At 34.1% G+C, this 14,019-nt stretch overlaps 1 protein-coding gene across 6 annotated transcripts in view; it reads left to right on the top strand.

Moving 5' to 3' along the window:
• The window catches only part of pum (pumilio), a 90,906-nt gene that overhangs the window by 1,813 nt on the left and 75,074 nt on the right, over positions 1-14,019 (top strand). For 5 of the 6 annotated variants that reach the window (XM_089073194.1, XM_089073190.1, XM_089073177.1 and 2 more), the window contains 3 exons: positions 683-904; positions 1,553-1,687; positions 1,803-1,919. In XM_089073194.1, the coding sequence (XP_088929320.1) occupies positions 683-904; positions 1,553-1,687; positions 1,803-1,919 (474 nt within the window). Of the gene's footprint in view, positions 1-682; positions 905-1,552; positions 1,688-1,802; positions 1,920-4,602; positions 6,045-14,019 lie in introns of those variants that run through there. The other variant, XM_089073200.1, reaches the window with a different exon arrangement.

Below are 14,019 nucleotides of genomic sequence, written 5' to 3'. Positions count from 1 at the left end.
TTCACGGTCGCTTCACGACCGAGCGCGATTATGCCGACTTGCGAATTGTGCGTGACCGCGATAATTACGGCGCACGAGATCGTTCGCCATAACCTCCACGGGCCAGCCGTGCGCGGCTGAGAATAGCGAGCGTTTGCAAATATCAGCATGAGTGTTATTATAGTGTCGACGAAGACGTACGGTCCTCGCACGCTGTGCGAGAGGAGTGGGCCAAGTGGCTTGCACCATGCAAGTGATCATGTGAAAATAATAATCTTAATATCTCCAAATTGGAGATGCCAGGCGAAATTTTGAAAAATTGCCATTCATTGTTTTAATATATGTCAAAGCTATTAATAGTCTTCTAAGTTATAAGCTGTTGAAAAGTTGGAGAAACTTAGTTGATGTGAACCAAGTTTTGACAAATTAAGTTTCACTGAGTAAAGTAAAAGCCCAAATGTAGAGACAACTGAATGTCAATGATCTTTCTTATGATTTTCAACTTGATCGTGAATTGTAATATAATAATCAAATTAAGAAATTAAGAAATTGTTTATAAAAACATAAACTTAACCAAATTTTGTTTTCGTGATTGCTAACGTAAAACATTAAAGTTGCCTTAGTTATAAGTATATAAAAAAGTTTTACTTTAAATAATTAATAAATATGATATTATTAATCATCAATATGTATGTTTTATTAGGATACGGAACAGTGTGGGCAAGTTATGGCTGGTGGTGATAATATGCGAATCCAACCTGGTCAGACACATCAGATGGGAGTGAGTAGAACTCAAGACGATGCTATGGTTGGTTATGTGTTTCAACGACCTACAGAGCCAGAATTTAACACCCAATCTTCGACTTTCCAAGCAAAACAAGCTCCAAGAGCTTGGGCATTAGCAGATGATGTTATTGTCGATAATGTATGTATGATAAACGTATCTCCATTGAGATTAATCCATTTAAATTATTTGTGTACGGATATTTTTTACTAACATGAGAAAGAGTAGCTTTAACTTCAAATTTTCAAAATATTTGTTTTATTTTGAATTTAAAAAGGATATATAAAAAAATAATAAATAGAACAATAGTATATCAGATGTTTCAACTCATTTTTGAATCATCCTCAGCGGTACAAACAAAAATTCTCACATTTCAAAAACTATGATAAGGATTGAGGAAAGAAGTTTTTGGTTCTTATCGCTAATACTTATCTGACCAAAATTTTCGTTTGTACTGCTGAAAAAAGTGAGTTGAAAGTGTATTTTATACCTATCTATATTTTTTTATAAAATTTAATTCATGTGCATTTATCATTGCATTTGATTCTCATTTGTTCACTTTTTTCTATTAAATCTAAAAAAAATATTAAAATAATGAAATATGTATATTTAATAAGAGTATTGTAGTATCGTAATTTATGTATATGTCGCGTTTAGTAAAAATATCACATCTAAATTTACATGTAATATTATTGCTTTTCATATACATAATAAATGTTGTTAATACTATGATTAATGTAGTATTGCATAATATGATGAATTATATAATTAAAACAATTTGTCTCGCAGAATCAAGAGAAATGGAAATATTCTATGACTAAACTTGGTGTACCTCAACAAAGTCAATCTCAACAATTGGGATTAACAATGAACAATGTACACTTGAGTAATGTTCCTTATGAGATACATCCTATGCAATTAAAGGTAAGTGATGAATATTAACGAATTTTACGTTATGTTTTACGTAAGATTGTAAAGTTATTCTATACGATTGTAAATAATCTTTCATATATTCGTACAAATTTCTCATTTGTTGCAGAGTGGTGCACCTGGTGCAGAACATTTAGTTTATCTAAACAATCAAATGACTGCTCAACAACAGGTTGCTCTCTTCCACCATCAACAGCAACAACAGCAACAATTTAGGAATGGACAGGTAAGTCTTTTCACATTATAAAAATTGAAGCTATTTATTTTTACATGCAAAGACGCGTCCCGCGTAATGAACAAAACGGCTAATGAACTTTTTGGGAAAAAACACTATACAAAACTATCTCATACGCAAAAAAATATTAAGAAGGTCGTTTTACTGTCTACAATTATTATTGAGAGACTTCTTAAATTAAAAATAGACATCAACATATAATTCGTTATGAATTATCTATATGACTAATACGAAATTATGATAGTAGTATTTCTGGTTTATGTCTTGTCTTCTTTGCTGTATCCTTTAAATGAAAAATACAAATTTGATAAAAAAAATTTTATATCTTTACACGATCGACAACAAATCTTATACAATGTAATTAATCATTGTGTAGATGTTGCTGCAACTGTGTCAAGGTTAAAACTTTGGCAAATTATGAATGAATCTTCGTTTTTTGTTATTTTCTAACCTTGTTCATGTTTTAAGAAAATTTTTAATGAAAACGAAATATTGAGAGAGAGAGAAATGTCACATTAATTTCTGTCATGTTTATTAGGATACAAATAACAAAGCATGTTAGTTATTGTTATATATTCAGGTGAATTAAAGTTTCAATATTGGATATTAAAACAATATATAAATGTGCTTATGTAGTTTGTTAGCTGTTATAATTTTTTATCAGCAAACTATATAATTACATGATATCTTTAAAATTGATTATAAGCATATTAGATTTATTTTTCTACTTACATCAACAGAATTAATATAAAATTTTCATCAAAGATTTAATTTAGTATAAATAATATTCAAGATATCTATTAAAAAATTGAAGAAAGCCTTTATGGTAAAAAGATAAATATAAAGAATAAAAGTACCGCAACAAGATAAAAAAGATAATTTTTGAAAGTACAAATAATGATAATTTTAGATATTTCTTACGCTTAATTAATTACGATGTTATAGTATTCTGTGAAAATTTATTATTGCAATATTACTGATTTATTTGTTTGATTTATAATTTATAATTATTAGTTTGTCAGATAAATACATTTTAATTACACCTATGATATTATTGACATGAATTTGTTAAAACTTAATAAAGATAGCTAATGATTATCGAGTATAATTATGACTGCGATATTTTTTATTAAAACAATAACAATTATAAAATCTTTAGAAAATAGAACATATTGTAATCTTTAGAAAATAACAATATGTTCAAACAATTATCGAAAAATGATTAATTGGAAAATATTGTAACCAAATATTTACATTACATTTACCCATCGTAAAAATATTGAACTAATGACGTTTTAGGGAATTAATTATAATTGAAATAATGACGATCTTTGATATATTAGATTTTATCAACAATATTAGTGTCCAATATAAATATATTTGCGCGTCTTTTCCGTTCAATAATGCGTGGAAAGCAAACCATTTAGTCTATGAATAAATCTTCTATTGTTTCTGATATCAGATCAGATATCTTATACGTTATTTGCTATATCGATTTTTTTTCCGTGTATAAAATAATAAATCGCAGCGAGATTAATGTCGTCATTGTATAAATATGTGAAAAATTATATACAGTTTGGAATGGAAAGTTATATCTTGGATTTTATAGAACTTGGGATTCAGTTTAATGAAATTTGAGATAAACCCTGGGATTCAGTTTAATGAAATTTGAGATAAACCTGAATGTTGAACTGTAGTATATGGAATTTAGTAACAATTTAGTAACAATTACTGTTTTATAATGGAGCAATATATAATCGATTAATAACATACTATCTTATTTAGACAATACATTTTTTGGAAAATGTTTTATCCATTTAAATTTATTTAATCTTAACCAAAATTATTTAAAGTAATTTTGCATATACATTATTTGAATGTAATAAGAATTATTCTAATTACATTATTTACATATTAATGATATAATTTATTGACGACAAATGATAGATACTGTTATATATGTGATAGATATAATTGTGTAACAAATTATTATGCACTGTTTAGTGTTTAAATATTCTAAAGTTGATGAATTAATTGTTTATCAACAGCAGGATGTATCCCTTATTATTCATTGTGAAAAGTGGTGAAAACATAAGAGAGAAAGATATTGAAATTTTTAGAATGTCCATTCTCTTTCGACCTACACATTTCCATATCTCTTTTTACATCTCCAGTCTATAAATGCACACTTTATTTATGGAAAGTGCAAAAATATATGGCGCAATCCATCTTTATTCTTATTTGCTTTACTCTTTTTATATGCCTGCAAGACGTATAAAAGCCAAAGAAAACTAACAAGTGCATTTATTTTTCTATTCGTTTTTTTTTCTTTTTATATATATATATATATATATATATATATATATATATATATAATATAAAACTATCGATTTGTCTATCGATTATGCTTTTCATAAAATCTCATATTCGCGATGACATACGATGAGACGGAATTATCAATGTGTTTGCAATTAATCATACAACAATGAATAGCGCATTTTCGAAAGTTGCATCAGTATTATACGAGATTGATATCGTTCCGATGCGGTATGCAGAGAACCGTCGCGAAGATTCCGTCCGCGTTACGTACGAGCGCACGCTTCTGCGCTCGCTGGGCGAGACGGCGCGTCCGGCGGATTGGCGGAGCGGCCGCCAGGGGCGCCCCGTTCGGGAGCGTCGTTCTTTGTTTCGGTTTGGAGCGCAGTCTCCGTCCGACGAAGAGCGCAGTGCCCGGCTGACGAAAATTCGCAGCACGCGGCAACGAGAGGAGCGCGAGGGGACGGAACGACGGGACCGAGAGAGACGTCTATTCGAGAGCACGCCCGGGTGAACGGCGCGACTCGCGCGGAAGGAATGTTTTCGGATGTGGACGCGCGAGATCGCATTGCCGCGAGAACAATCGAATCGAATCGGATCGGCTCGCTCCCTCTGTAAATAAGCGGCGCGGCTGTGCTCGCGAGTGAGTGTGCAAAGTGTGCGCGGGAGAAGAAAGGAGAGGGAACGGAAGAGCGAGAGGAGCGAAGCGCGGAGTCAGGCATCGCGGGGGTAGACGAGTAGGAGAAAGAAGAAGAGGAGGAGGAGGAGGTATCGGAAGTGTCGAAGTGACGAAGGGCGCGTGTGTGACAGCGGTAGTCTCGACTTTTCCATCTTCCTTCCGGTTCCTTTCGCCGTCTTTTTTCCTCTACATTCGCTGGTGCGTCGCTCTCGTACCGAGAGGTGCGTGCGTCGTGCGTGCGCGAGGTGATACTGTAACTGTCTGTCTCTTTCTCTCTCCCTCATTCTTTCTCTTCGGTGTCGTGCGCGCGTTTGCGCCGCGATTCGCATTGTTTGGCCGGCGGTGGTACAACGTTGCTCGCGCACGACTCCGTTTCTGTTCGATTTGTCGCGCGACAGAGGAAGAAAGAAGAAGAAAAAGAAGAAAAGTGTAAGCATATCAAACGAGAAGGATCGCCCACATCGTCGACGACACCGACAGTTCGTCGACGAGCACGAGGCAAGCGCGAGGAGGATCGAAGAGACGAGACGAAAACGCGAGACGGCGGCGTTCGGGGGTGGGGTAACAGTGCCGCCGCCGACGTCCTTGTATCCGTGCGATTCGTTCGTCCGTGTGGTCGTCGTCGTCGATCGCCGCCGCCGCCACTGCCGCCGCCGCCGCCACCGCCGCCTTTGGTGTTCAGCGCGCCGCGACGGGGGTTGCCGACACCGCCACCGCCACTGTCGTATCACCATCGATTGCCGGCCACCGATCCGCCGGGTACAACAGTAGTGCGCGCGTAGTGACAACGACGTCGACGACGCGGAGACGTAAGGGAAGAAGAAGAGAAAAGTGCCACCGCGTGCCGTCGTCCGCGAGTTTTCCGTGTTACGTGCTACCGTCAGTGTACTACCACGGGGTTAACGGTGAATCTCTCGGAGGTGACGCACCGCGCCGACGACGCCGCTGCTGCCGCCGCCGCCGTCGTCGCCGCCGCGACCTTGGAGACAGTGGAGAGTTTCGGTATCGGTTACGGCCAGGGAGCGGGCGAGAGCACAGGCAACTGGATGAAACCGCCGGGGAATCTGTTTCTCTACCCCACGCTAGACATGAAGGATCTCACGGGATCCGTGGAGGACATGGTATTGTCATAATAATCACCGTCATTATTTATTGTCATCCTCATTATTTATCGTCATCGCGGAGTAAATCGATTTTATTTAGCATCTGATTCGATATCGTGCGGCACTTGGAAAACCGCGCCCGCCTCGCCGCGACGCGCCAGGCCGCACCGCGCCGTGGCGTCGCGTCGCGTCGCATCGCCTGGCCAGGCTTGGCTTAGCCTAGCCCTAGCTTGTCCATCTGCCCTCGCGTCCCGTCGCCTCCGGCTGGCGGTTAACATTTATAGGTTATGTTTGCCGCGCGCGGCCAACGAACGCCGACCGAGAATACGGCGTACTCTTTGTGCGCGCCCATAGATCCGTTCCTCCTCTCTCGGCCGCATCCTCTTTGTTCCCGATTCTTTTCCCTTCCGTTATTTTTCCTCCGACGACGTATGCGATATGTTTTTACGACGCGCACGCACGTCCCTCCTCGCCTCGAGAGAACGCGTAGGAGGCGTAGCGTAACGCCGCGTGTTTACGTTACATGCGGTTTTATAGTAATTGCTCGAACGATGAAAAAGCTACTTTACGATCGATTCGATGCAGATCCAGCCATGGATGCCGCTCTCGTTGACGGCACTTTTATATACCTCGTTCGTTTCGAATACAGTGAACGATTAATACGGAAAATACATACGGGACACATGTACACACGAATTAAATTGCACGGGGAAATGTTCCACAAACTTTTCTACTTAAACGCACAAAAAATTTCATCTAAATTTAAACGATCTTGCGCTTTTTCCGCTAAGCACATGACTCATCGTCTATTCGTTTTTTTATCTAAAGTTCTAGAAAAGTTTGAAAATTTTTCATTGACTGAGACAAGGAAAAAGAAACTATAATAAATTATTGATATTTTAAAAAATGTGGAAATATATAAAATAATATAGCTTTTTTGTACATAATTTATTTAATTATTTATAATTAATTTATTGAATGCATATTAAAGATAATTTAATTTCGGAAAGGTAAAAGTTTAGAAAAATGTGCAAACAGTAAAGCAAATGTAGCCGAATATATGACTAATATTTCATTTATCGTGTGATAAATTTTTTTAACACAATTAATTAACTATAAAATAATGAAGTTTTTAATATTCAGAAATTCTCTCTATCTCTGTAATTAATTAACATTCAAAAATTTTATTGTATAACAAATTGTATAACAAATTGTATAACAAATGAAATATTAACTTTACGATGTAGAGTCAAGATTATTTAATTTTTATAAGAATTCAAGATATCAAATTATCTAATTATATAATCATACATACATACAAATCGAACAATGAAGTATAAAATATTATTTGCACATAAAAAATATGAAAATTTCTTAAATTATTCCATAAAAATGAAATATATGAATGAACTAATTGAAGCACATGAATAAACAATATATCCAGATAATTTAAATGTTTATCTTGATTACTAAATAACGTCTTTGATCCAATATTCGAATATGATTATCACACAAATAAAAACAATGTTTCTAATAATTGTAATCATAACGTTAATTATTTAGTCTTTTAAATAGTTTTAAATAGTTAATATTAAATGATATTGTAATTTATAAAAATATTATTTAACTTACGAAATTAATTTCAACAATTTTTTGCTTTATTTTTTGATATTTACGAAACAACTGTGTCACTAGATATGTGATTGGTTACCACGCATTGGAAATTATTGTACAGTAACTAAATATTATTTTTTCTTAATTTAAAGCATTTTTATAATTCTTTGTTTCTTTTGATTTGAATGATGTATTCACATTATAAAAATAAGAAATGAAGTGTTATCTTAAAAAATACAAGATATTCTTCAAGAAACATCTTGTATTCTTAAAACTATCGTTAAAATATGCTCGAAGCCTAATTATGCAATTTTTTTTTAGATGTTTTTATATCTAAAATTACTTTAAATATTTAAAAAAATAGAATTAAATTCTAATATTATAAAATAAAATATATTGAAATTAATAGTAAGTTTACGTGTAAAAGTCTGGATTTAAAAACATTTAATTACTAGGACATTTACCTTAAATAATAACAAAAACCCGAACGACACAAGTTGCAAATTATGATTATATGTACCTTTGTTATTAATTAATTGCTAATTTTAATCTGTTAATACTGTTATTGGAAATGATAATAATCATACATTGTTATTATCGTATTGTATTGACGATAATAATAGTTATTATTGATATATTACTATATAGTAACTAGCATTACATAGCAGTGCATCATTATCATGTAACATAGTGACAATACTACAACAATAAACATGGATTCTTACAGATGATTTGCATATAAATATGTATTTATAATATTTTGAAAATAAATATGGAATGTAATGGGAACAACACAAATAGAAAATATATTCAAAATATTAAGAATGAAAAATATTTAAGAATATCGAGATTCGGCTATACTTCAAGAAACGCATAAATGAATAACAGTTAAAAGTTACATAGAGAAAGAATATTTTTTAATATTATTTATATTATTTAGTATATATTTCTTTTATTTCAAAATTCAAATATTGGTAAGAATATTTTGTTAATTATTTCATTAACTTTTATTAAAATAAATTTTTTTTTCTCATAATGCAATATTTGTTCTTTCTTTTTCTTTTCATATATTTAGAACGAAACAAGATTCCATTTACAAACTTACAAACATTTGAGACTGGTTAGAGTTGTTTCTGAGAGTTACTTCATTATCAATGTCCTCATAATCCATTAACCTTGTAATTTATTAGTTAACTAGATAGTGACAGTGTTACCTAACATAATAGCATTACCTTGTAACGATGAAGGTCATTAGAAAGCCAAGCATATATGTGTTTGTAATTTTTTTTTCTTTTTCTTCGTTCTGCTTTTCGTAATTATTTTCGAAATCATTTCCTTCGTAGCTACGTTCGTAGTAGAAATATGCCTTTTTTATTACTTCACACGTAATTATTTATTATGAAGCTATAATTTGTACGCAATCGCTTCACGAAAATCATTTAAAAGTGGGATATATTAATTATAGAAACATGGATATCAAGAAATTCAAGAAATAAGCAGAGTTTTTTGTAACGTGACATAAAACATTTGCGTAAAGAAAGATCTTTCTACCTGAAAGATAGACGCAATGCTTATTTACAAGTTCAACACATTGATCCCTGAATAAAGAGCTTATTGTGGTCGAAAATATATGGATAAACATACGTAAAAATAGAATTCTTCAAATATTATCTTCAAAAAAATAATATTTGAAATAATGATAATAAATCGAATTATCGAATGAATATATTATTAATTTTACTTTCGTAGCCTAAATTTAGCCTATATTTATTTATAATTTAATATTTTTATTCTAGCTTTTACAAAATAACATCTGAGATAGTTCGTAAGTGATTCTAAGGGCCTGCGCACAGTAGAGCAAATATTAGGAATAAATATTAAATTTTGGAAATCAAAAATTCGCAATAAAAATTAAATATAATGCGCAATGAATATAAATAAGTATAAAATATAGTCATATCTTATACTTGTATTCATTATGCGTTACGTTTAATTTTTATTCTGAATGCTAAAATTTAATTTTTATTTCTATTTCTAATATTTCCTCCATTGTGCGCAGGGTCTAATAGTTTCTAAAGGTTTAGAAGTTTAAGAACTGATCACGAGCACATGTTTCGAAATATTGGAACTATATAAGGTGAAATGAGAACGGCCAATATCCATGCAGGATCAAATATACAATATTGCGCTGGTCGCGCGCGTCGATACGAATGACAAACAACTATTGCGAGAGTATCGATTCGCATAGTTTACTTTATTTTTCGTGATATTCCGAGGTATAGTTTGATTTCTCTCCTCTTTGTCATTTTTCTATCTGATTAAGCTGTGTATATTAGAAATTAGATCATATCCATCCATTATTGATAATGTCTAATCAATGAATCATGAATTGAATCATCAGAAACGGGACATTCAAGTATTTGTACGTATATTATTGAAATTCATAAGATATGAAAAATATTGTTGAAAAAATAATTTAAATAATTTGTTAAACTGATAAGAGAGAAGAATTTAATTTCTTTTTCTTTCACATTCGTTTTTATTGGAATTATCGAGAATTTTCTTTCGATTAAACACGTACTTCCGTTGCAGCTGAATCGTGTATTAAATTATATTAAATATGATTAATATTGAACATTCTGTAGTTTGAGTAATTTAATTCCGTTTTATCATAAAAAAAAAAAAAAAAAAAAAAAAAAAAAAAAAAAAAAAAAAAAAAGGCGCGAGCGAGCGAGGCAAAAGTTACGACAGTGATCGACAGTATTTGTACTCTGGGATGGACTTTCTTTCTGACGTAGTCGGTTGTTACTGACGGATGTTGGTTACGGCGCCAAATGGTTGTTACTAACAGTTACGTAGTCAGCTGTTACGTCGCGCGTAAAGAGAAACTTACGTCTGATAAACATTACACAAGATCAGTATTACTCCGATTACATTGTTTCATAATCATTTCCTCGTTTTATCTGGGACAGTAGACCGAAAGGAATCTGAGTCATCGAGACTTCACACACATATTTTGGACGGGAGAGGGGGGGGGGGGAAGGGGGCAGATACGGTTGAAACTGAGATGTGAGATGTGAGACAACACACTAAACATATTAACTGAAGTATAATATGAGATAATAAAGTTTGTTTTTCCTTCTATCTTTAGTTTATTGCATCTGCCATCATTTCGAATACTTCGAATACTTTTCGAGTTTGTCGTGAAACAACGACAAAAGTTCCGAAGCGATTGTAAATGAAAATACAAATAGCTTTATGAACGATCGCATAAATAAAACAAATCGAATTTCATGGATGCAAACATTTATTCTTGATTTGTTTGGGTAGTTTTTTTATTGAACCAATATTTAAAAAAAAAATAAAGATCAAAATAAATATAATGAACGGTGAATTCGATTTTTACAGTAACGTTTCTATCGGATTCTATATTTTTCTATCGCAAGAGGTACATTTTTTTTTTATGCGTCATTTTTCGCGTCAAAATTCCGCTCGAGTCTCCCTCCCGGGTTCTGAATTTTTCCGAAAACTTATGGCACTGACTTTGAGGACGCTTGCCTCCATGTGACCGAATGCGAAAAGGTTCGTTTATCGCGGAGTAGTCGCGTGTCACTGAACTTTATGCGTAACAGTATCGGTAATCGATAGTTGGTTGTGTCGAGTTGGAGTCTCGAAGTTCGGTGGCGAGAGAGACGAGTCGCGTGCTCATTATCAGCGCGAATTCAATGCATACAGGGTTCTCCACTGGCCGGTGTACGTGCGGAATATTCGATGTTTCTTATCTGCACGTAAATTCTGCACCGTCCGGTACGTTTCTCCTTTCTCATGTATCGCGGCGATCGAATTACGCGAACTTATCTATTTTTATCGTGAACATATATTTTCAAGGCATAAACTTCGTGTTATTTTTGTACGATTTTTAGTAACGTAAAACCCAAGTTTCTATTCACTGCGTTCTTTATTTAATCATTGACCGTTTCTCTTCGTGACGAAATTTAACGTGATTAATATTAGGGCAATATTTTAATCGAATTTAATAGAATTTATTAATACTACAAATTTCTTATAAAAGACTTTTCCTCGAGGAACATGTTATTTGAATGATATTATTTTTTATTTTTTTTATAGAGGAATGTTCCTCTCAATAAACATGTTATTCGTTGGAAAAGACTGTTACAGCTGAAAATTTATTTCGAGTTTTTCTTTCCTCTGAAAGTAATATGTGATATAAATATAGATGTTTTCGTTTGAAAAAATAATAGAAAGGCGAAACTAGGCGAGAATTAGTTTTATCAGTAAAAGGTATGCTTTTTGCAATTTTGTCTTGTACATGGAATATTAAAAATTAAATATGATTAATTAATTACGGTTTGTTCGAATTAAACATATGTAATATATCACGTATTCTTATCTTTAACGATACAGACGGTATAACATATTAATTAAAATGCAGTCATCTTTCATGACTGAATCATAGATCAACTTGATTTGAATTACGGAAAAATTGATTATTTTATCAATTGCACCATCGATATTTCGTGCTCTTTGTTATCGCGGATTTCTAAACGGCGATAACCGATAACATCGCGACGCAATAACACCTCACGTAGTGACGGGCGGACGTTGATACGCGTGTCTTTGGCAACTGTGTTACGCACGCCACGCATGACGATGTCGTCCCGTCCGTGCGTATTGACCCATAGAGCGCGGGACTTGTCTTCTCTCGCCGTGCGACGGATTCCCCGCGAGTAGAGACTAGAGGACAGTGGCCGTGACCCGCGGCCGAGGGTACCGGGGAGAGGGGTCGGTGGCCCCGTGGCAGTTTAACGACGTCCACGCCGCGCCACACCGTCGGAGGAGAACGTGGGAGTCTGGCGAAGATCTGTGGGCCGGGGAGGATGGGAGGGGGAGGGGAGATACCGGAACGAGCGAGGATGGTCGGTGCGAACCGCGATGGTGGGACGAACCGGCGCGAATCCGTCTGGGTGACTGGATAGAGAGAGGATTGAGCCGACACTCTAGCATCCAACGGCTATCTAGCGTTGGTTTCGAGAATCGAGATTAGAGCCGAGCTTCGCGTGCCACATTGCCCTTTAAAAACCAAGATTAAGGGGGATACTCCGAAATTCTGAAAATTTCATCGCGTGGGGTCGTCGAGCTTTGCAGATTCGATTCGCCTCACACGAGTGACGATTTCTCGTACTTTGTATACTCCGTGTCCTCTTTTGTAAAATTTTTATCCGTGGCGAGATGATTTTTAAGGGGAAAAAAAAAGAGTTGTGGACTTTACAAAGCGAATTCAAAAAGTGATCTATTGGAAATTGGGAAAATAGTCCGAGTCCAAAATTCCAATCTCGATCTTTATTTCTTTGTTTGTCTCATCACTCGAGAGGTATATAGCAAGAAATATAAATATAAAATGTTAGCGAGATATATGTATATTTGCATGCAAGAGAATACGTTTTATTTAAGTTATTAATTTAAGTTATTATTAAAAAGTAGAAAAATTTGAGCGATTGAGAAAGCTGATATTTTATGCTCAGTTTTCTAAGAAAAGACTTTTCTAGAATAGGAGAGTCGATCGAGATCGACATAATCCACGTAATTTGAGAACGATAGATTCGTCGTCCATTAAAGCTCTCTCGTTGCATCGACGTCATTGTCCACGTGTCCGTAATAACTCTATCTCTCCTTCCTTCATACGAGTCGATCTCGCGGTTCCTCTCCGCTTAACATACGGATTGTTCTAACCAGGTCACTTCCAATGGGACAACTAACCATTTGTTACACAACAAACGGACAACGTGACACACAACGTGAGAGATTAACTATTATCTTTGAAGTTAAAACATTATTTTCAGAATTTCGATATAACTGTTAGAATTACATGTCTTTTCTTCTTCTTCTTCTTCTTCTTCAAAATATTTGATTTCTAATACTTTTTATTGAGAATTTCAATAGTTAAATAAATAAAAGAAAGATTCCAAGTGTTCTGTTTAAACAAAACTTAATAGTAGCGTTTCTGTTTTTATCAGTTTATCTAATCTTTCAAAAACTTTTGAAGTTACCCAATGTTCTAAAATTGAAAAGAATATTAGAATTAATTCTGAAATAATTGAATAATTGAATAAATATTAATTTTTGTACAATAAATATAGATTTGTCATCGAATTCTCAACATATATCTTTGATGTTTTTTTTCTTTTTTTTTTTTTTTCTTTTCAAGAATTGTAGAACTCTTTCAGAAAGAGTTAAATCTATAAATTGTATAGAAATACTAAAAGGAAATGTTAACCTTGCAGGTTTTCATTGACAGTTTCTTTTCTACATAAACATTCTCTTATTGTCCTTTTTCCCATCACTCTTTTCAGGATTAAAA

Source organism: Pogonomyrmex barbatus, unplaced genomic scaffold (assembly GCF_055798465.1).
Source record: "Pogonomyrmex barbatus isolate J1 unplaced genomic scaffold, ASM5579846v1 scaffold1, whole genome shotgun sequence".
NCBI classification, from domain to species: domain Eukaryota; kingdom Metazoa; phylum Arthropoda; class Insecta; order Hymenoptera; family Formicidae; genus Pogonomyrmex; species Pogonomyrmex barbatus.
The sequence above is the reverse complement of the archived record's forward strand: the minus strand, read 5'-3'. Positions and strand labels throughout refer to the sequence as shown.